The 23,418-nt window shown below is 46.9% G+C and overlaps 1 protein-coding gene across 2 annotated transcripts in view; it reads left to right on the forward strand.

Moving 5' to 3' along the window:
• CEP41 (centrosomal protein 41) overlaps nucleotides 1–23,418 on the forward strand; it is a 153,471-nt gene that overhangs the window by 85,026 nt on the left and 45,027 nt on the right. For both annotated transcript variants that reach the window (XM_078677529.1, XM_078677532.1), the window contains exon 4: nucleotides 10,359–10,420. In XM_078677529.1, coding sequence (XP_078533655.1) covers nucleotides 10,359–10,420 — 62 coding nt within the window. The remainder of the gene's footprint in view (nucleotides 1–10,358; nucleotides 10,421–23,418) is intronic.

Below are 23,418 nucleotides of genomic sequence, written 5' to 3' on the forward strand. Positions count from 1 at the left end.
CTCAGTCTAAGCGCTTGATCTTCATTAGCAGCAAGTTTGATTAACTTGTTTATGAGCAATGTGATGATGTGTCATCACACTGCATGACACAAACGTGGCAGCCGTCTTGAGAGTGTAGAAAGCATAGCAAACAATGCTTTCTATACTTTCCAAACAGCTGCTGTGATGTGTCGTTATGTTGTTTCCCGCTATCTAGTGGCCATCTTGAAAGAATAGAGAAAAATGTTTTCACATTTTTTATATTTTCAGCATGGTCAGTCACTGTTTTTGGCATTTCTAATGTCTTTGCATTATAAAAATATGTGGCATTTCCAAAGACAAAAGTCTGGCCAGCATGGAGCGAGAGAGGATTTGTGGGGAAGTGAGTGAATACAATGGAAATGGGTCACAGTGGATAGGGAGTCCATATTTAATAAAGAGCCATGCGCTGTAGGGAGGATCAGGGGAGCCACAGAGGAGTTGGGGCATCTAAAAGACACCGTCAATTGGTGGCAGTAAGCAAGAAGGGTCAGGGGAGTGACAGATGGGGGATGGGTTGATTAAAAAAAAAATACAAAACTGAGCTGTAAGCAAAGAGGACGAAAGCAAGAAAACATATTCATTCCAAATGAGCGCTAAAGGCATAAAGAAAAAGAACATGAATGTGAGCTTCGAAAGATAAATGTCCTTCAATTAACAGAATGTGACCAAAACTATGCTCCAGCGGAGTGAGAAACACAATAAGATGGCAAAAAGTCATCAAAAAAAGGAAGCTAGCAAATGAGATCCACAAGAAGCCATCTAATGATATGCAGTGTGCTGACCCAAAGCCCACTGTAAGTATTCTCATTGTCAAGAATAGGCTTTTCGAATGAAAGCTGTCTCTAAGCATGACCTAAAAATGGGCCAGGTGATGTTGGGCTGGCCATCGGTTAGTACCATGTGGGGCACTGAGGTTGTTAAAATCATCTGATCATCTGTTCTGCCTTTATTTTAATATACTAGACCATTTTTAAAAATAAAAAGATACACATTCTTGTTTGCTGTGTTCTCCAGTGATGACAGGGGAAACAAACATTGGTACTGTATTGGTTTCGCCTGTGAAGAATGATGATGACAAGCAACACAGGAGTGGAGTGGATGTGGCGCAGGGGCTAGAGCTGCTGACTCGAGAACTGGGATCCCGGTTCGAGTCTCGGCGGCCATGCTAAATTGTTTCTGGCTTCCCAAGAGAAGGGCGAGGGCTATGCAAACAGGTGGGCAGTGAACAATCGACGGTGTTTGGTAAAAAATGGGTTGCAGTGCTGAGCAAATTGGAAAGGGAGTCGGAAGCCTCGGCAGTTCTGACCAACCTCTATCAGTATTCTCCGTGATGAGAGGCCACTCTTTGGCGTTGTCTGCTAGTTTGATGGCAGAAGGGGATCCTCAGCGGGGTACAGCGTCTTCCAAGGAACAGTAGCGTACCAAGGTCAGGTGGTACCCGGTGCGGAAAATTTCTTGCCACCACCCGGCTTGACAAAATGGCATAAATATGTGTTTAAAAAACATATTTACGCCATTTTGTCAAGCCAGGGGTGGCAAGAGTCATCACTGAGGGGGGTGACAAAATTGCAAAAATATGTGTTTAAAACCCATATTTTTGCCATTTTGTCACCCCCCCCCCCCCCCCCCCCCCTTAGTGATGACACCCGGGGTGGCCCGCGCCCCCCTTCCTACGCCCTTGCCATGGAACCCATACAAATACAAGCATTGGTAATGCACCGATTTCGCTTGTGAAGAATAATGACGAGCAACACGGAAGTGGAGAGGATGTGGTGCAGCGGCCAGAGCTGCTGACTAGAGAGCTGGGGATCCCGATCCGAGTCTCGACGGCGCAACATTCTGTGATTCTGGGCAAATCACTTAATCTCTCAATAAGTTGCTATATAAATCTGCTGCAAACAGAAAAGCAAGAAGAGGTAAAACGTTAAAAATAGTTCCACCAAAGTGATGCTGACAGTATTTCGGCTATGGGAAACTGATAAGAGAAGCAGACGAGGAACGAGCATTGGTAAATGCAGGAAAATCTGCTACAGCCAATAGAAATGGAGGAACAGAAAGTGGCAGGCACATTAACTAATGGAAAAGCCAGGAAAGAGATTACGGATGAAAGCCCCTTTTAAGTTTATATTAAAAACAATAGATTTTACAAGCACAGCACAAGCGCTGTGCAGGCAAAACCAAAAAATATAGTTATTTACCTTTATGGCAGGCTCCATGCAAAATTCAACTTTACAGCTTACTGGAACTCAGGTGAACTTGACGTTCATCCAGCTTCTTGGGAAGATTGGTTATTCGCTTTTGTGTGATTGACCGCTGGGTTATAATAATCCCCTGGTATGCCTGGAAACCTTTCTTGTGTTTCAGCCATTCAGTTAGGTTGGAACACCTTCTTTGTTTGCCATTGCTCAAAATGTATTTAATAGTAAGCTCCTACCCAGGCATGCTACTACTTCCTGACGCCCATCACCTGCCTTTGTGGTGCTCACCTGAGGATGAATTCGGACACTTTCCCATACCTTTCGTGGAAATAGTTCTGTCTCTAGGCCTGGTTTGGCTGTAATTGTAACAGGGCCTCAGACAGCACTCTCGTGAATGAATCTCTTCTGAATCAGATCGTACCTTTACCTAAATCTAGGCCATTGCAGACATTGAAAGACGGTGATACCTTCTTGGTTTGCCTCGGAAAAATACCAATGAATTTCCTGGTGCTGCGTAAAATGTATCTCTAATGTAATTGACCTGACACAAGCAATTCACAGTCTTATACATTTAAAATATGATTCCACACGATCTATTGCAGTGCAGCCAAAATAGCGTTTTACTTTTGTTGTTGAATTTGGCATAAGGCTCTGAAGCGGATTAAGCGCCTTGTTACAGCTGATCTTGCTTATAAGCGCTTCTGATTGGACTGGCACTAAGAGATCAAGTAGTTTGCCTACACAATGCTGTCAGTGGCATTTAACCCAACATTTTGGTCACTGGAAGAGACATGTTCATAATATGATAAACCAAACAAGCTTACCAAGTTTCTGTGGCCTTGCCACACACCACACTGGCCTGCTGAACCAGTTAAAGATGGCGAATTTTATTGTACCGATTTGAAACAGTATAAATGTGTTTAGCGAGGGCGTCATTAACAGCCACTTTCTTATCCAGAAATATCTCAATTGCCGCTCTGTTGATGCTCTGGATGTGAAGTCTCGGAAGGGCATTGAGTTTCCTTTTGTTTTCGCACTTCTGTTTCTTGATTTTGATGAAGCACAGAAGGTCTTTTGTCCTCTGGTTTGGTTGGGAAGGAGCACCTTGCTGTTCCTTTGAAAATGGGCGCTGTGTATCCTTTGGTAAACCACAGAGACCTCCTCTTTGATTTCTCTTGGATTGAGGACGTCCCAGGTAGCTCCACACAGGCACTGCTCTGTCTGTCTGTAACCTGAACATTACATTGTGTGTAGCATCCTTTGAGCCATACTGATCTGATAAACCAGGATGTGCTGATGTTTATGCCGAGCGACGCGGAATTCTAACCCTTCTCTGTGCGATTCAGTTCACTCCTAACATTGACCGAGCTCAGCAGAACACAGAGCAGACAGCTGATCTTTGGAAAATAAGTATTTTGTAAATGTAATTTTCATTCAAAGTTTGATCCCTTTTTGCTCAACATGTCCCAGAGCCAGGAGGAAGCGAGTTGTCAAGCTGAGCCAGGTATGTTGTAATGTCTGGTGCCAGTTTTTGATGCATGTTCAAATGTTTGATGCTTTTTTAATGTTTCCCTGCTTGAAATCGAAATATTTTGCAGCCTATAAATGGGGTATGAATGTAAACATAGTGTAGGGTCTTCTACATAGCCCAGTTGATCAAATGCAGATAGTTGTTTCTTTTTGCCTAGAGGCAGCTGGTGCTTGTTTCGAAAGAGAAAGGCCGGGGTAGTCACCAATATTATTACAAGGGACAGGCTGCACCAGGCCATAATATCACCCAAGATGGAAAATGAGAGGCTACTAATCTCCCGAGACAATCGATTAGCAGGCACTGATGATATCGCAAGACATTTTAGATGAGGTACAGAAGTCGCAGACAAGCAAGTAGTGGACAGTAATGTCAGGGCACATGTACGAGGAGGCATTGATGTTGCGCGACATGCTGGGGCGCTCGGATGTTACAGGATAGACTATAGGTCGCCACAGATGTCACAAGAACAGCGAGTATTCAGGACTGATGTTATGAGACATGATGGAGGAGCCCTGATGTTACAAGGAAGAGTATTTGGCACAAAGGTGATACAAGCTCCAGGTGGTACTGTTGGATATGAGAGAAGTTACAAGTGGTCACTACTGCCACCAGACAAGCAAGTAGGGGACATTGCTATCTCCAGGTACTGACTTTCTGAGAGAGGAGGCTGTAGCATTTCTTATGACAAAAGACCATCATATCTAAAAAGAAAAAAACCCTACAAAACTACGCTTTTAGTGGCTGATCGCGACGTCTATATGGCACTTCAGGATGACATCATTGCTTGTATTTGCCCCCCTTTACAGCATACCTCATTTGCAGTGCATACTTCCACCTTACAACTGGTACCTGGGTCGAGATGCTTGTTATGCAGCGTTGACACCAAATGGACAGTGACTCCCGCTGGTACGGAGTACAGAAAGCTACTTTCTGTCCTTACACATTACAATGATATGCTTATGCCTGTCGGGCAGGGTACTCGGCTCCGCCTCTTCACATTTTAAATGTATCTAGCTTATAGGCATTGGTACAGTGTTTAAAATAAATTAGGATAACATCTGTCTGCCTCCAATTCTAGTCCAGTCTCAGATGTTTTTCCTGCCTCCAATACTAATGCTGTTTCAGATGTTTTTCCTGACTCCAATTCTAGTCTAGTTTCAGATGTTTTCGTATCTTCTGGCCAATCACCTGAAAAGTATGTGTATTGGTGTAAAGCTTGTTTACGAGGAGCAGGTATATTACAGGAGTATAATATGAAATTCCAAAAGGAAAGTCTTTTGCAGATGTTAAACACCAGGTCAAGAGGAAGGCTTGTTCTGCTCTGGCAGTAGCTATTTTCAGACGTCAATAGACAAAATGAGCCTGCTTCAAGGGTGGGTTACTTCTTGTAGGTACTTGCATGGATTTCAGAGTTTTCAATTACTAAAACACAATGCTCGATTCCAGAGCCTTCTTAGTTGATGATGCTGTTTATAGTTTCCATTTTGCTTTAAAAAAAAAGAAGCGTCAAACTGAAAGTAGTGAAGTTTTACACACATGCATGAGAAATTGACACTGCAGTTCACAAATTGGCACTATTATTTTTTATGCATGCTGGAAGTTTAGGTAGGACATAACCACAAGAACATTTTTTAATATTGGCACATTCCACTGCCAGTATTAGTTTGATGTATGTATTCAGGCTTTGTGAGAAAGTACTATTAAAGTTTAGGAAATAACAATTACAGCCCTCTCTAACCACCCCCAGCTGCAACAGTAGTTACACCGTTTTGCCCTCTCACACTCTCTGGTAGATTTAGTCTTCTGTCCTCATTCTCTGTGATAAGAATGGTACATTCAGTGATGATAAATACTTGGTAAATGCATATTTGTGATGGGGGACATATTTCATGGCACCCCTAGCAGAAGATGATGTGAATCTGGGCATTATTTACCAAGTTCAAGTTCAAGTTTTTATTTAATTTGATTTGGTACTCCACTGAGGACCACAAATATTTAATACAATATAGTCAATTTTGAACCATTTTGTTAAAAAGCTTTCATTCTAATACAAAGATAAAAATGGTTTTAAAAATTTTAAAAGATTATAACATACAAATTCATTTGGCGGAGCTGTGCATAGATTAATCATTTCGTGTGTAGAGTTGATTTTACATTTAACATAAACCGGGACCAGAAACCTTTTCCGTGCATTAACAACTATTACATTTGGGCAGGTAAACAAGAGATGCTCTAAATCCTGCTCTCTACCGTTACACAAATTACAAATAGTGCTTCCTTTTGGGTGCCACCTGGAAGTTACGGTTTTTACAGGGAGTATTCCTAATCTAAGCAGGATAATCGATCTCCTAGCCCCGTGGTTAAGATTATATTTAATATACTGTTGTGGTTTCTTAAATTCAAAAGATTCTGCAACATTTTTATAGAGGGGCAGTTTAAGGCAGTGCTGGGAGTCAAGGTCAAAGCTAAGTCTTGGCGAAAATTGCTTTAAAAAGAGTTTCAGATGGGCAGGTGTCCAAGATAATAACAAGTTAGTGTTAGTCTCTGAAAGTTTATAAGCCGTTAAAATGTTTCTTGAGAATACGTACTTCGATGATTCATGGTCGAATGTTTCCATTTTAAGCAAGGCTCGAAGTGTTCCTTCCTCTGCATGTAGGAGATTATATGCCCATCTGATTACATTGGCAATTCCTCGGGCATAAGCACTAGTTAGTGAGTACTCTAGGCGGAGAGCTTGTACTGGTACTGCCTGGGACAACCTCGTTAATTTGCGTAGAATCTTTCCTTCTCTTAGATCTAAGAAATTCCATTGCCTTATTGGTATGTATTCCAAAGCGTATGACAGAACTGGTGGTATTTTAACGCTGTATACTTTAAGCATAGAAAAGAAGTGTCTTTGTCCAGAAGCGGCGTACAGCCTAGACAGTGCTCCCACGTGCATATCCGACTTCCGGATCAAATTCAAGGTATGAGGCCTATTCTGTAAAGAGTTAGTAAAAATTCGACCTAGATAAGTATATTCGTTTGCGACTTCGACCCTTTTTTCTCCTAGGAACCAGTGATATTTAATACACCTTTTCCTTCCTGAAAACTGGACTATTTTTGTTTTCGCAATATTTGGAATTAGAAAGTTTTCCTCCGAGTATTTGTGGAGTGCCTGAAGGTTTCTTTGCAGGCCAAATGGGGTTAGATCTAATATAATTACATCGTCTGCATATAACATCGTGTGTATTTTGTGGGAGGCGATTTTTGGTGGAAAATTACTTATCTCATGGAAACGCTGAGGTAGATCACTAAGGTACAGGGAAAACAGTAGGGGAGCAAGGAGACATCCTTGCCTTAAGCCATTTGGAGTCGAGATAGCACTAGTGAGACCCTTTTCCCTTCCCATTTGAACCTGGCACCAAGTTTTTGTGTGTAGTGATATTAGTATATGCAGTAATTTGTCTGGGATGCCCATTTTGCCGAGTTTTCTCCAGAGGATTGCTCTATCTACTCTGTCGAATGCAGTAGAAAAGTCGATAAATGCAGCGTATACAACCTGAGATTTAGCAGTCACGTATTTGTCTAGGATGGTTTGTAACACTGCAATATTATCCGTGACTGAATGCTTTGTTCTAAAACCAGCCTGGTATAGCGGAATTTGTCCAGATGAGAAGGCCCAATCTTTAAGGTGATCTAAAACCGTTGCAGTAAATATTTTTCCTGATGCATCCAGGAGGGCTATTTGCCTATAGTTGCCGGGATGTAGTCTTGTGCCCTTTTTGTGTATAGGTATTACTATACTCCCCTTCCATGACTTGGGAATTTCTCCAGTGGTGTAAATGTAATTAAAAAGGGGAGATAACACCTTGCTCCATTCTTTAGGGTTGCACTGGAGGACCTTAATCGGAATTTGGTCTGGGCCTGATGCTCCTGTTGTGCGTGCCTTTCTAATGTGTATCTCAATTGAGAGAGGACTCGTTACTCCACTATTTAAAGGATTTGTTTCTTCGTTCATGGCAAGATTGTGGATAATTTCCGAATTGGTGTTTAATTTGTATAGATTGGCGAGATAGCGATCCCATTCCTTTGGGGGGACCGGGATAGCTTGTAAGATTTTTTTTGTACCCGTTTCTTTCGCGATTATATTCCAGTATCCTCGTTGGTTATTTTGCTTTGCTGCGATCTGCAGATCTATCCAATTTTGATCTTGTGCAATTCTCTTGTTTTTTTCCTTTTCTCTCCTGCGTTGATTCTTTAGTTTATTGATTTCAACCTGTTTAGATGGGGAATTTTCTACAAACTGTTGTCTGATCAGTTTATTCAAAAGTTTTGTGTTAGTAGCTAGCTTTGGCCTTTTATTTAGATTCTTTGTTGTTTTTGATTGGTTTAGTTTTACCTGCACTTTTTGTTTTACATTTTTGATAATCAGTTCAAAGTTTTCTATCGGATTTGCAGAATGAGATACCTGTAGGAGTTGCATTGAGTCTATTATATTGATTATTTTATTGAATGTAGCCGAGTTCCAGTGAATACGTCTTTGGTTAGGGTTCACTAGTACTGAGCTGTGTTTATACATCATTCGGCTAGAGACTTTGGAAAGAGTTGTCCACTCTGTTTTTGCTAGTAGAATAGCATGATCGCTGCCATGAGCAAAGTTTATTTTAAGATGTAAGAATGAGCCATATAGATCGTAGCTACAGATCATGTAGTCCAGTAGAGATGCGTTACTAGTACCCTGCCTTGTGTTTGAGGCAGGAATGTCGCCTTCTACATTGCCATTCGATATTACTCCATGAAGTATAGGGAGTGATGCAACTAGAATTTTTCCTCTTTTATCCGCCTTATTTTCTTTCGGAAAAAGTGGTGTGGAGATTCCCAAGGCCTCCTCTTTGTGCCAGTGTGCCCATTTTTGAAGTAACTCATTGGAGATTTTCCCGTTTAGGTCACCCAATAATAAGAACGATGGATACCCTTGACTTTCAATTGTTTGTTCAATATCTTTTAGGATTTCAATAGCGAGTGTGTCCATATTTGCTCCAGGGGGAATATAGATATTATAAATTAGAAGATCTATTAAAGTTTCTAGAGGATTTGTCCTAAATTTGACCTTAATGCATTGATGGTTATTTGAATTAGTTGGTATTATTTCTTGGGCCCATTTGAAATCTTCACTTAGTAAAATCGCTATTCCTCCTTTCGCATGTCCCCGTTCAACCTGGACTGCAGTGGTGTCATATACGAAGTAATTCTCTTGATCAAAATTTTGTGTGGACCAAGTTTCTTGGAGGGCCACTACGGACGGGGAATTTTTTATTATTTCATCCATTTTTTGTTTGGTTTTACCCGCTATATTCCAAGAGGCGATCGACAAGCCTGTGCTAAACAGGGGATTTTTTGTCTTTGGAGAGATTATTACAGTTCAGGGTCTCCGAGATCCAGGTCCATGAATATTCCTCCTTTGTTGTTTCCTTACCTGGGGTATTTTTCCTCCAGACTTTTCTTTCCCCGTTCTTCATGGAGACGAGTATATTTTTTTAAAGCTAAATCTGGGGGATTGGTACTGGCGTTGGAGATTTGCTTCGACCTCTGTGTTTTAAGAGATTCTTCTATTTTGGGTTTTTTGTGGTCGTTGTACTGTATTACTGGAGTCAAATCATATCCATATTTGTGGAGTGTTTCGCTCTCTTTCAATATAATTCCTGGTATTACTGGAGACCAAAATTCTACAATTGCTGTCGTTGTTTTGGAATTCTCCGGGAACGAAACTAATTTTATTTCGTTTCGCGCTAGCGATTGTAGAGGTTGAATTTTTTGTAACAGGCTAATAATTCGGCCGCGGTTGAGTGGTGCGTCGTCAACCGGAAATAATTCCGTAATTTCCAAAGAATTAGACCTGATTATCTCTGCCTGTATATACTTTTCCTGAATAGAGACCGATCGTATTGGGCTTTCTTTTAAAACAAGACTTGGAGATCCTTGTCCTCCTACAAAAAAGGTGTTTGCCTTTGGGTTAAGTTTACTCCGGTGGGTAACATTATCAGTTTGCGTTATTTCCGATGTGCTCTGCCCCTTTATTTACAAAAAATTGGGTTTAATGGTAATGCCAACATGGAACACCAGGGGGTTTAACCATTGTTTTGACGTTGTATTGGCGATGAAGGGACATATCCTGGCTCCGGATTGGATAGTGTTAGTTACAGTGCCATAGTCTCGTGCAGCCAAGGTTATTTTACTGCCTTTAAAGAGACCCACATACAGTAGAAGCTGAAACACTCTCACAGGAGAACTGAAAGTTTGCTTCTGGAGGATTCTGATGCACATGGTGCGCTCTAAATGCTGAGTTCGCCATTGGTACAAAAAGCCATGCAAGAGTTGATTTAAATAGGGGTAGAAACGTGATCGCCTATGTGTTTATACATACCCTATGAGCGATATGGCATAAGCCAGATGGGAGGCGAGGAAGGTGATTGTTTAATAATGCATTCTGGTATATTTACAAGTTTTTTAATTTGTTAGGTAAAAGAAGTATTGGCTGCAAACATTTGGTGTGAGAATTGCGAATTCTGCCAATGTATTGTTAGATCAATAATTAAAATGTAGCAAACATTTCCATTTCTTTTTAGATTACAGGTACAAAAAGGATGAACTCTTCAAAAGACTTAAAGTTACAACCTTTGCCCAGCTGGTAGGTCCTAACTATGGTACCTTTTGCACAAAATGTTTCTTTGTTGCATATGTATTCACCAGGAGTTAACGTTGTGTTGCACCCGTTGTGACCAAGAGGACGATCTGTAGCCTTTGTCCACTTGCCGGTGGGAAATATACTTTATTTATGCTGTTTCCCCACATACCTTATAAGCCAATAATGTCATAGCAGATATGGAATGCAGGCATGCTCAGTCTGCTTGATTGCATCTATGTCTGTTCCAAGTCTTTTTGAATTCATTGACTGTTTTTGACTGGAGTTTGTTTCATGCATTCAGTTGCCTTTTCATGATAAAATGTTATTCCTTAGACTCCACTTTTCCCCGGCCTTTTAATCCTCTCTACTTTAATTTGTACACTTCTGGAGGACAATGTAGCACATCTGGAAGCTAGTTCCTTTTAGTTATTGCCTTCTATGGCAGAGCACTTACAGAAAAAAGTTCCAGCACCACTCCTCATAGGACGTGTGGTATACAAAGTGCTCCATTTCAGCCATCCAACTCTGAACTGTCCCTCATCTGTCTTCACCCTACTGAAGTTAGGGTTTTCAGACATGAGCACAGTGCTCTTTGTTGATGAGTTCTTCAGATGTTGAAACAGTGCTTCAATTGAGGACTCGCTAATAATATGTGCGTGGTAACGTTATTCCCTTTTCTGCTAGTTATATCTCCAGTAAGTTTCCACATCATGTTTGCTCTCCTCGTGCCTTTTCAAATTGTTAAACACCTTTGAGTTCACCTAAAGTGATAAGTTCAAAAATCCTGTGACTCCCCTCTACAATTTTGTGACTTTTAGAAACTGGGGTTCTGGTTGGCAGAGTATGCACCCTGTTTAAGCAGGAACCACAATCCTAGTTAGGGCAAGTCAGATGCACACTTTAAATGAACCTGTGCTCACCCTCTGGTAGCTTGGCACAGAGCAGTCAGGCTTAGCTTAAGAGACAATGTGTTAAGTATTTGTGCAATACATCAACAGTAAAACAATGAAAACACCACAAAAAGACTCCACACAGGATTACTAAAATGGATCATGGTTTTACAAATGAAACACGACCAAAATTACACAAATTCAAAAAGTAGAAGTTGAGATATGAATTTTTAAGGATTAAATGCTGTTCTAGCGCTTAGAAGCAAATAGTGTTTAAAGGGGTAATCTGGTCACGCTGGACCAAGACAAAGTCAAGAGTTCAGGCCACCCGTGATGGAGCACAGGCAGGCCTCAGGACTCACGCAGGGCCCTCTGAGTAAAAGTACCTTAATCGTTGACCACAGACACTAGATGCGGGATGCGTCAAATGATGTGTCAGTGCTGCAGTTGATGAGGTGCGTTGATTTTCTCCACGCGTTGATGGATAGGCGCCTGTTTCGAAGACAGGCGTCGGTTCTGCGATGCATTCATTCCATAGCCGATGCGCCAGGTTTCTCAATGCTTGTTGAAGGGATGCGTCAATTGCCCTTCAGTGGTGGTGGCAATACAGTGGTTTCTCTGGCGCATCTGTAGCTGATGTGCTGGATTTCTCCACGTTTGTCAAAGGAATGCTTAGACCATCTTTCAGTGGTGGTGGTGGCGGCGATGCGGTGGTCAATGCGGTGGTTCCAATGACACTGCTCTGGTCCCAAGTGTGATGTGCTGATTACGCTCCTGCTTAAAAAGCAATGTATTGATTCTGCTTGTCGCAGTAAGGATACCTCAATTTTTCTGGCGCAAACACCTGGAACTGTAAACAATAACTCCCTCTGGGTTTAGTTAAATTCAGCGCTCTCACACATGTACACAAAATCTCAGCCCAAAGTAATATGTAAACCTAAAACCCTGTTTCACTTATGGTACCACAACACAATGTATACTGTGAAATCAATTTTATTATAAAAAAAATAGCCATAATTATACAAATACATAAAAATCCTTTATATTAAAAACCTTTTATTTTAAAAAATATTTTCCAAAGCTAAAATCAGTACAGCAATACAACATTTATTGTAGACATTTAAAGAGGTGTGGCGTCCATCTGCTGTGGACTTACTTTAATATGGCATGAGTCTTTGATTTGCTGTTATCTACAAGTCACCAGAAACATCCTGTTGGAAGATCATTTACATGCCTACGTCTCTAATGAATCGTAAGAGTTGACCACATGGCAGATTTTTCCTGACTATTGCCCCACATTTATCAACTAGTTTGATCACTATTCCTCTATCACTGAGCTTATGTAAAATACATAAAAGAAGAGTACTAGAGGATCAGATAAAAGGCAGACATGGATTATTATATAAACTGTAACCCATTAGATCCATGACACTATTCTTAGGGGTGTCCACTGCTTGGTTTTTGTTAGATCTGGGGGTCTCTAGTTGGCAGAGGTAAGTACCTTAAACCAAGTAGGGACCTTTGCTTCTAGTCAGGGTGAAGGAATAACCCTCCGAGATAACCCCTGCTCACCCTCTAGGTAGCTTGGCACGAGCACCAAATGCGCTTTCTCGCGAGGCCCCGGGACTCTTTCTTTGCCCAGGTACAACCTCGCTGTCTCTTGTGCCTCAGGCGCACCGTGCCGTGCAGATCGCACGCGTCCCCGCCCCGGCCAGTCCCCTTTCCTCTCCCGCCCGCTCTCGACAATCCAACGAGCGGCGGGGGAGGTGGTGCTGCTCACCTTGTGGGGAACGGCAGGCCAGGGGTGCGGGACGCTCTGGATTCCCTCGGCGAGGTCAGGTCAGTCTTCCCCGGTCCCGGCGGTGATCACGGCAATTCCTCGCTCTTCCTACAGCTTCAGTCCAGGCAGCCAATCCCGTCGCGGCTCCTGGGACGAGCCCCTCTGAACGCGAGGCCGCCGACCAATGACAGCGTGGCCTCGCCGATGACGCTACGCTCCGCCAGCCAATCCCGTCGCGGCTCGGGTGAGGGGGGGTTGGCTCTCTCACCCAATCAGAGCGCGGCGGGCTCGATCTTTGTAGCGTAAACACCGGCAAGCTACGGGGCACTTCCACGGGGGTTACTGACCCCGGGCTGCGACGGTGACACGGCCCACAATTGTTTTTCAGCGCTCCTTGCGCTGGGGAGGCCCACAAGTCTCCGGTCTGCACCACGCACGTGTCGATGAACACGTCGATCTTGGCCACACAGCAGGCTGGGTCAGCGCGGCGCCCTCACTCAAATTAGAGAGCAGCCAGTGCGCTAAGCAGTCAACTACAGGGTTTCGCGATCTCTTCGCCACACAGCAGCTTCAGGGGGGCACAGCAGAGTCTTGTAGTCCTTGGGCAACCTTTATGTCCCTGGGTTGCAGACAGGGGGCCAGCTCTTCTCAGGCCCTTGGAGATTCAAGTTTGTAGACACAGCACACAGCAAAGTCTTGGTAGTTTCAAGCAGGTAGGGTCACAGCACACAGCAAAAGTCCCTTTCTCCTCCTCAGCTTTCAGTTGCAACAGCAGAACAGGTCAGCCCTTAGAGCACACAGCAAGGCAATCTTCCTCTAGTTCTCCAGCAGTCCTTCTTCCAGCAGAGGTTCCTTCTTGATTGTAGAATCTTAGCATCTTCTGTAGTCAGGGGTCCTTCTCTTATACCCCTAAAAGTCTTTGAAGTCCTTTGAAGTCTTTGTGCAAGGGGGCCCTGAGCCCGGTCTCATCCAGTTCTGGGGGTTGCTGGAGCACTGGGGTGTTTCTGGTTTCCTTCTTCCTGTCAGCATCAGGGTCAGAGGTGACAGTTGGCCAGCAGGAGGGGGAGCCAGCATGGTGGCCAGGCAGGCACAGCCCTTCACTATCAGGCGCTATCTCCTCCCGCTTCCCTGGCAGCAGATGCTGCCTTTCATCCACGGGCTGACTCCGACCCCCCTGCGGGGGCTTTGCAGCCCCTGTCACATTCAGACCAGACAGGCAATCCACAAACAGGCCCAGGCACACAGAAAGGTTTAGACAAGAGAACAGCCACTTTCTAAAAGTACTATTCTTCAACACAGGATTTAAAAACAACCTTCACTAAAAGATGTGTTATTAAATTCTGAGTTCAGGGATATCTTTCACTTATGTCCCATCTTGTTCCTATGGGAAGATAGGCTGGTATCCAATGGGACCAGCCTCCCCCATGTTACTCTATGGAGCAAGATAGCCTTACAGCAGTGAGCACACAAAATGGCTGCCGCTCACTACCAGAGCATGTGACCTGCACTAATACATGCTCTACCTTATCCATACACTGCACCCTGCCCAGGGGGGTACCTTGAGCCTTCCATAGGGGTGACTGATGTGCACAGACAGGGAAGGGTTAGGCCCAGCCAGTGGGCACACTGGCCAGGCGGACATGGCAGTCACAGACTGCACACAGGCCCTGCGCTGGCAGGCCTGAGTCACCATTTTAGGGCTACTCATGTGGGTGGCGCAATCTGCGCTGCAGGCCTACTAGTAGCATCTGTCATCACCAGCCCTGGCACACACAGTGCACTTTACTAGGGACTTCATGGTGATACAAATGTGCCAATCAGGTATACCCAATCAATATGACAATTTACAGAGGGAGCACCTACACTCTGGCACTGATCAGCAGTGGCAGAGTGTCCAAAGCATCTAAACCAGCAAAAACGAAATCCAGCACAGCATCAAAAATACATGAGTCAGAGGCAAAAAGATGGGGGGAAAACCACGCCAAAGGTGTCAGGTCTAACACGTGTCCCCTCCAGCTGAAAGTGGGGAGAACTACCCAACCTCTTGGGAGTCCTCATCACTAAGGCGGAAGAATCTGGACAGACCATCAGCATTGGCGTGTTCTGTACCAGGGCAGTGCTCCACCGTAAAGTCCATCCCCTGTAGGGAAATGGACCACCTCAACAGTTTTGGATTCTCACCCCTCATCTGCATTAACCATCTGAGAGGCCTGTGGTCGGTCTGAACACGGAAGTGAGTCCCAAACAGGTAGGGCCTCAGCTTCTTCAGAGCCCAGACCACAGCGAAAGCTTCTCTTTCAATGGCACTCTATTTCTGTTCCCTGGGGATTAGCCTCCGGCTAATGAAAGCCACTGGTTGGTCTCCGCCCTCATCATTGATCTGTGAGAGTACTGCTCCCACGCCTTGCTCTGAAGCGTCAGTTTGCACAATGAACTCACTGGAAAAGTCAGGCGCCTTAAGCACCGGTGCTGTGCACATGGCAGCTTTGAGGGTGTCAAAAGCAGTTTGACAGGCCTCAGTCCAATTCACTTTCCTGGGCTGATTTCTAGATGTCAGCTCTGTCAAAGGGGCCACAATGGTGCCATAACCTTTGACAAACCGTCTGTAATACCCGGTGAGACCTAAAAAGGCTCTCACCTCAGTCTGAGTCTTGGGGGGTTCCCAAGCCAGAATGGTATCAATCTTTGCCTGTAGGGGCGCCACCTGGCCGCTCCCCACCTGGTGTCCCAAGTACACCACAGATCCCTGCCCTATCTGGCATTTACAGGCCTTGATAGTGAGGCCTGCCTTCTGCAGAGCCTTCAACACTTCAGTGAGGTGTTGCAGGTGTTCCTCCCAAGTGGAGCTGAACACAGCAATGTCATCCAGGTAGGCTGCGCTGAATTGCTCCAGCCCCGCCAGTACCTGGTTGACCAATCTCTGAAATGTAGCAGGGGCAATTTTCAACCCAAAGGGCATGACACGGAACTGGAAGTGCCCCTCTGGCGTTGAAAATGCTGACCTCTCATTGGCCCCCTCAGTTAAGGCAATCTGCCAGTACCCTGAAGTCAAATCAAAAGTGCTCAGGTACTGGGCAGCTCCCAACCTATCCATCAGCTCTGGGGATGGGGTGCGCGTCCGTCTTGGTGACCGCATTGAGCCCACGGTAGTCCACGCAGAACCGGAGTTCTGGAGGGCCACCTGGGGTAGCAGCTTTCTTAGGCACTAAGACCACTGGGCTAGCCCAGGGGCTGCTGGAGGGCTCAATAACCCCTCGTGCCAACATCTTGGAAACTTCTTCCTTGATGCTAGCTCTGACCTTGTCAGCCACCTTGTAAAACTTCTGTTTCACGGGTAGACTGTCTCCAGTGTCCACATCGTGGACGCACCATTTGGTGACACCTGGGGTCAGGGAGAACAGGGGGGCGAACTGACCCAAGACTTGGCGACAGTCCTTCTGCTGCTCTGGGGTCAGGGTGGGGGAGAGGACCACACCATCCACTGACCCATCTTGCTCCTTGACACTTTCTGACCAGGGTGGAACTCAACCAGAGAAGTGTTCTGGTCATACCATCTCTTCATTTCCTCCTGGCTAGCCTCCAGGTTCTCTTGAGCGAGCTTCCTGAAGCGCTTGGTCTGGTTGCGAATGGCCAGCACATAGCTGAACACATCCTGAGGAGTTTTCCCACAGGATTTCTCCCACCCCTCCTTCACCAGAGTGAGAGGCCCTCTGACAAGGTGGCCATACAGCAACTCAAAGGGACTGAACCCTAAGGATTTCTGAGGCACCTCCCTGTAGGCAAACAACAGGCATGGTAACAAGACGTCCCATTTCCGCCTCATGGGCTCTTCCAGGCCCATAATCATGCCCTTCAATGTGCGGTTGAATCTTTCAACCAACCCATTTCCTTGAGGGTGGTAAGGAGTGGTGAATTTGTATGTCACCCCACACTCACTCCACAGGGACTTCATATACTTAGAAATGAAGTTTGTCCCCCTGTCAGAGACCACCTCTCTGGGGAACCCCACACGGGAAAAGATTCCCATCAAGGCACGGCCCACCACTGGGGCTGTGACTGTCCTGAGCGGGATGGCTTCCGGGTACCGAGTGGCATGGTCCACCAAGACCAGGATAAACCTGTTGCCTAGGGCTGTCTTGGGGTCCAGGGGTCCCACGATGTCAATGCCCACCCGCTCAAAAGGGGTGCTCACTACAGGAAAGGGTTGGAGGGGTGCCACGCACTTCCCTCCGCTCTTGCCACTGGCGTGACAAGTTTGGCAAGATTTACAAAAGGCAGAGACGTGCTTCTTCATCTGGGGCCAGTAGAAATGGGTGACATGCCGGTGATAGGTCTTGTCTTGCCCCAGATGTCCTGCGAGAGGCATGTCATGAGCCAGACGCAGTAGGAAGTTCCTGAAGCGCTCGGGTACTACCAGCACACGGGCTGCACCGGGCTCAGCGAACTTAGGCTCACTATAAAGTAAGTCATCCTCCCAGTAAATCAAATGCTCCCTGGACCCCAGGCCTGCTGCCTGGTCTGCAGCCTGCTGCCGCACACCAATGAGAGAAGGGCACTCCTTCTGAGCCTGGCAGAATTCCTCCCTGGAGGGACCACCCTCTTGCTGCCACTGGGACAGCTCAGGCAATTCCCCCAGTTCGGCCACCTGCTCCCCTGTAGGTTCCAGGGCATCCCCCTCAGGGTCTGCTTTCTCCTGGACCGTGGGAACGGTGGGGGGCTGGTTTCCCACGCCCTCTACCCCTTCCTCTCTTGGCAGGTTCCTGGGCCATTGTTCCAGGCTCCAGCTCTGCTAATCCGCCCTCTCTGGCTGTCATTGCACGGGTGGACACACAGATCCACGCAGGCAAACCCAACATTTCCAAGTGAGTCCTGTGCTCCACCTCTTTCCATGGAGAGCTCTCCAGGTCATTACCTAATAGACAATCTACAGGCAAGGCATCACTTACAACAACCTCCAAAGTACCGGACACTCCTCCCCATTCAAATGGAACATTTGCCAACTTGCAGTAGCGCACTGAACTGTCAGATGCCACCACAGGCCGGAGTACCTTGGGAACAATTTGCTCTTCAGACACCCACTGACACCTGACAGATGTCTCGCTGGCCCCTGTGTCTCTCAGAGCCTCTATTTCCTGTCCATTGATGGTCACCTGCCCGTATTTCTTAGTGTTTTGGGGCAGCAAGGTTTCCTGGGCCATCTCTTGGTCTCCTAAAGAGACAAGGGTCATCACTGCTAACCCTTCCTCCCCACTGGAAATCAAATCCCCTCCCAAAACTATACTGGCTAACGCCGGAGCGGGAGCACCAGTGGGTGCTGAGTTCTTCTTTGGACATTTGGGGGCAATGTGCCCCACCTCCCTACATGCATAGCAAGTAGGCGGTGGCCTTTTGTCCTGCGTGCCCTTATGGGGCCAGGACTTCTTAGGCTTGGGGGTTGAGACACCTTCTCCTGGGAACCATTTTGGGGCCCTTTAGAAGACTCCTTTTGATTACCCGTGTCCCCCCCACTCTTCTGCTGGGGACCCGGTCCACCTTTGGCTGGGGTACTTACCACCCCCTTGTGGACCCTGGTGCTAGACCAGCGGTCCGCCTCTTTGGCAAGCTCACTGGGATCAGTTAACTTGCTATCTAAAAGATGCTGGCGCAGCTCTGGAACACATAAACTACTTAAGTGCTCCCAACTAATCAAGTGACACAACCCCACATAATCAGTAACTTTGCTGCCCTTTATCCAACCTTCCAGTGCACGCGTGTACATACTCACACACTCCACCCAAGTACTTGAATCAAGCTTCTTGAAGTTCCTAAACTTCTGGCGGTACTGTTCTGAAGTGAGCCCATACCTGAGGCACAAAACCTCCTTCATAGCGGGGTAGGATAAAGTACCTGCTGCTTCTAAGGGTGCCAAAACATCCCTCCCAGAGGCCTCAAAATGCTTCCACAATCCTGCCCCCCAATTCTTCTCAGGCACTTCATTCATCTTTAAGGCAAGTTCATACGCTCTGAACCACGCATAAATATCCTCACCCCTCTGATAATTCTGTACCAGATCCTTTGGTATGTATACCTTACCCGCCTGTACTGGTTGTGCGCTGCCACCATTAGAACTGGACTCCTCCTTTTTGGCTTTAATGTCCAGCTCCCTCATGCTCAACTCATGAGCCAATTGGAGTTTCTTCTCCTCCAAAGCGAGAGTATTTCTTCTCTCCTGCGGCTCTTTCTCAGTTTCAAGGCGCAGTCTCCTCTCATCTGCTTGTGCTTTGAGCTTAAAAAGCTCAATCTCATGGGCCCTAGCTCTCTGATTCTCCTCCACCTCCTCTGGAGAAATAATCCTACTGGAGTGGTTGCTGCCAGTCCTAGACACTGCCTTCCTCACTGGCAACTCACTGGACAAAAAAGCATTCTCCTGTGTGCCTTCCTCTCCAGTAGCAGCTTCTGGATCACCATGTTTGGCCTCCCACCAAGCCCTCAGAGATTTCTGTAGCTCTTCCTTGTTTGCGCTGCCCTTTGCTGGGCATCCAAGCTGTTTGCAGAATTTTCTCAGTTGCTCCTTGTTATAGATGAACAACTCCTGGATTTCAAATTCCACTTCCACTTCTACACTCACGCTTGGCGCTTTCTGAGACATGATGCTTCCTAACCTTTTCAGCTAAAAGGTTTCACCAAAAAGAAAAAATCTTGCGCAACCTGTGCTGCTAAACTAGACTAGTGATGTACAAGAAATCACTGTAGGTCAAGTGCAATTATTAGTTCAAAATCCGCACCGCTGTCCAACAATGTTAGATCTGGGGGTCTCTAGTTGGCAGAGGTAAGTACCTTAGACCAAGTAGGGACCCTTGCTTCTAGTCCGGGTGAAGGAATAACCCTCCGAGATAACCCCTGCTCACCCTCTAGGTAGCTTGGCACGAGCAGTCTAGGCTAACCAGAGTCAATGTGTATAATATTTGCACTTAACACGTTCAAGTTCAAGTTCGGGTATTTATATAGCGCACTACTCACCCAGAGGGTCTCAAGGCGCTAGAGGGAGGGGTTCACTATTTGTCGAATAGCCAGGTTTTCAGTTCTTTTCTGAAGGAGATGTGGTTCTGAGTAAGGCGGAGGTGGGTGGGGAGTGAGTTCCAGGTTTTGGCAGCCAGGAAGGAGAATGATCTGCCACCCATGGTGGTTTTTCGGATGCGCGGGACTGCGGCGAGGGCTTGATTGGATGATCTTAGTTGGCGGGTGGGAATGTAGAAGGACAGTCGGGTGTTGAGGCATTCGGGTCCCAGATTATAAAGGGCCTTGTGTGCGTGGGTAAGAAGGCGGAAAGTAATTCTCTTGTTGACGGGAAGCCAGTGGAGATTTTTTAGGTGTCCGGTGATGTGCTCTTGGCGCGGGATGTCTAATATGAGTCTCTCTGACGTGTTTTGGATACGCTGGAGTTTTTCTGCAATTTTGTTGTAATTCCGGCGTAAAGTGTGTTGCCATAGTCTAGTCGACTCGTGACCAGTGCATGGGTGACAGTCTTTCTTGTCTCGAGGGGGATCCAGCGGAAGATCTTTTTGAGAATGCGGAGGACGTTGAAGCAGGAGGACGATACGGCGTTGACTTGTCTGGACATTGAGAGAGAGGAGTCTAGAATGAAGCCAAGGTTACGTGCATGGTCTGTGGGTGTGGGTGCTGATCCCAAAGCGGAAGGCCACCATGAGTCGTCCCAAGCTGAGGGGGAGGATCCTAGGATGAGCACCTCCGTTTTGTCTGAGTTGAGTTTTAGGCGGCTCTGTTTCATCCATTCGGCTACTTCTTTCATACCTTCGTGAAGATTTGTTTTGGCGGTGTTGGGGTCTTTGGTGAGTGAAAGGATTAGCTGGGTGTCGTCGGCGTAGGAGATGATGTTGAGGTTGTGTTGACGAGCGATGGAGGCGAGAGGACTCATGTAGACGTTGTAGAGGGTGGGACTGAGTGAGGAACCTTGAGGAACGCCGCAGATGACTTCGGTGGGCTCTGAGTAGAATGGGGGGAGTCGGACTCTCTGGGTTCTCCCAGCTAGGAAAGAGATGATCCAGTCCAAGGCTTTTCCTTGTATGCCGATGTTGTTGAGGCGTTGTATGAGGGTGCTGTGACAGACAGTGTCGAAGGCGGCGGAGAGGTCGAGTAGAATGAGGGCCACTGTTTCTCCGTTGTCTAGGAGTGCTCGGATGTCGTCGGTCGCCGCAATGAGGGCTGTTTCGGTGCTGTGTTTGGCTCGAAAGCCGTTCTGTGAGGGATCCAGGGAGTAGTTGGATTCAAGGAAGGCGGCGAGTTGGCTGTTGACGGCTTTCTCGATGACTTTGGCCGGGAAAGGGAGGAGGGATATGGGTCGGTAGTTTTTCAGTTCTGAGGGGTCTGCTGTGGGTTTTTTCAGAAGGGCGCTGAGTTCGGCGTGTTTCCAGATTTCTGGAAAGGTGGCAGAGTTGAAAGAGCAGTTGATGACATCGCGGAGTTGGGGAGCGATGATGGAGTCCGCTTTGTTGAAGATGTAGTGGGGACAGGGGTCAGAAGGCGAGCCAGAGTGTATTGAGTTCATGAGGCGAATGGTGTCTTCAATGGTGATTGGGTTCCAGGAGCTGAGGTTGTTAGTTGGAGGGGTGGGATCTGAAGGGGGTGGGGCGGGATGGTCACTGGGAGTATTCTTGAGGCTGTTGTGGATGTCGGCAATTTTGTTGTAGAAGAAGGAGGATAGCGCATCGCAGAGGTCTTGGGAGTTAGTGATATCGTTGGATGCTGCGGAAGGGCTGGTGAATTCTTTGACGATATTGAAGAGTTCCTTGCTGTTATGAGAATTGTTGTCGAGACGGTCCTTGAATGCTGATTTCTTGGCGGATCGAATCAGTTGGTGGTGTTTGCGGGTGGCTGTCTTGAGGGAGGCCATGTTGTCTGGGGTTGGTTCTTTTCTCCAATTCTTCTCCAGGGTGCGGCATGTCTTTTTGGATTTTTTAAGGTCATCATTGAACCAGGGAGCCTTTTTGCTGGATGATTTCAACTGGTGTTTTTTCAGGGGTGCTAGTTCGTCCGCACTATGGGTAATCCATTGCCTGAGGTTGGTGGCCGCTTGGTCTGGGTCCATTGCTAGGGTGGGAGGGTTTTGGTTGAGTGATGTGAGGAGTTGGTCGGTGGTGATTTTATTCCATTTTCTCCGGGGAATGGGTTGTGGACGGTTGTGGGATAGGGTGGTTTTGTAGCTGAAGTGAACACAGCTGTGATCCGTCCAGTGGAGAGCTGTAGTGCGATCGAAGGAGATGTGCTTGCTGGAGGTGAAGATAGGGTCGAGCGTGTGTCCGGCTGTGTGAGTGGGGGTGTCAACAAGTTGTTTGAGTCCGAGATTGGACAGGTTGTCCAGAAGGGTGGTGGTGTTGTTGTCGAGTGTTTTCAAGGTGGTAGTTGAGGTCTCCTAGAAGAATGTAGTTCTCGGAGGCGAGGGCGTGCGGGCTGACGAAGTCTGTGATGTCGTCGCTGAATTGAGGTCGGGTGCCTGGAGGCCTGTAAATGAGGGTGCCTCTAAGGGTGGTCCTGGGGTCGGTGTGGATCTGAAAGTGGAGATGTTCGGCGGTTGCAAGATTGTCGTCAGAGCTGGTTGTGATTTTGATGGTGTTTCTATGGACGATGGCGATGCCTCCTCCAGTTTTTTTATTGGTGCGGTCTTTTCGAATGATCTTGTAAGTGTCCGGTATGGCTATGGCGATGTCGGGGGCAGAAGATGCGTTCATCCATGTTTCAGTAAGGAAGGCGACGTCAGGTGACGCAGTGTCGATTAGGTCCCAGAGTTCTGTTGCATGTCTGTGGACTGAGCGGGTGTTCAGTAGGATGCATTTCAGGCTGTTGAGTTCGGAGCTGTGTGTGGAGGAAGTGGGTTTGGTGAGGGTCCTGAAGCAGTTGAACTTGCAGGAGAGGCAGGCGAATGGGCCGTGGGTACGTCCTGGGGAAGCTTCGCAGCATAGTGGGGTGCGTCCGGGGTTGAGGGCGAGGAGAGTAGCGGCATCATATGTGACTCTAGAGGGTTGGGAGCGGCGGGGACCAGGGGGTCTGGCGCTGGGCGCGGTCCAGGCGCGGACGGGCATAGACGGGCTTACCTTTGGCGCACCTTCGGCGCGAATTGGGCGCGATCGCTGCGCGTAAACACTGCGCGCAAGAGCATCTGTCATAAGTGGGAGGGGAGAGGGGCGAGGGAGGAGCAGCTGGGAGGCGGGTGCGTGGTGGAAGGGGCGGGCTCTGGGCAACCACAACAACAACAGCAATGGCGGCTGGGGCGGAAGCGCCGACCGGGTCGGGTGAAACCGATCAAGTAACTACGCGGGGCGGCCACACAAATGCCA

This window comes from Lissotriton helveticus, chromosome 1_1 (assembly GCF_964261635.1).
Source record: "Lissotriton helveticus chromosome 1_1, aLisHel1.1, whole genome shotgun sequence".
NCBI classification, from domain to species: domain Eukaryota; kingdom Metazoa; phylum Chordata; class Amphibia; order Caudata; family Salamandridae; genus Lissotriton; species Lissotriton helveticus.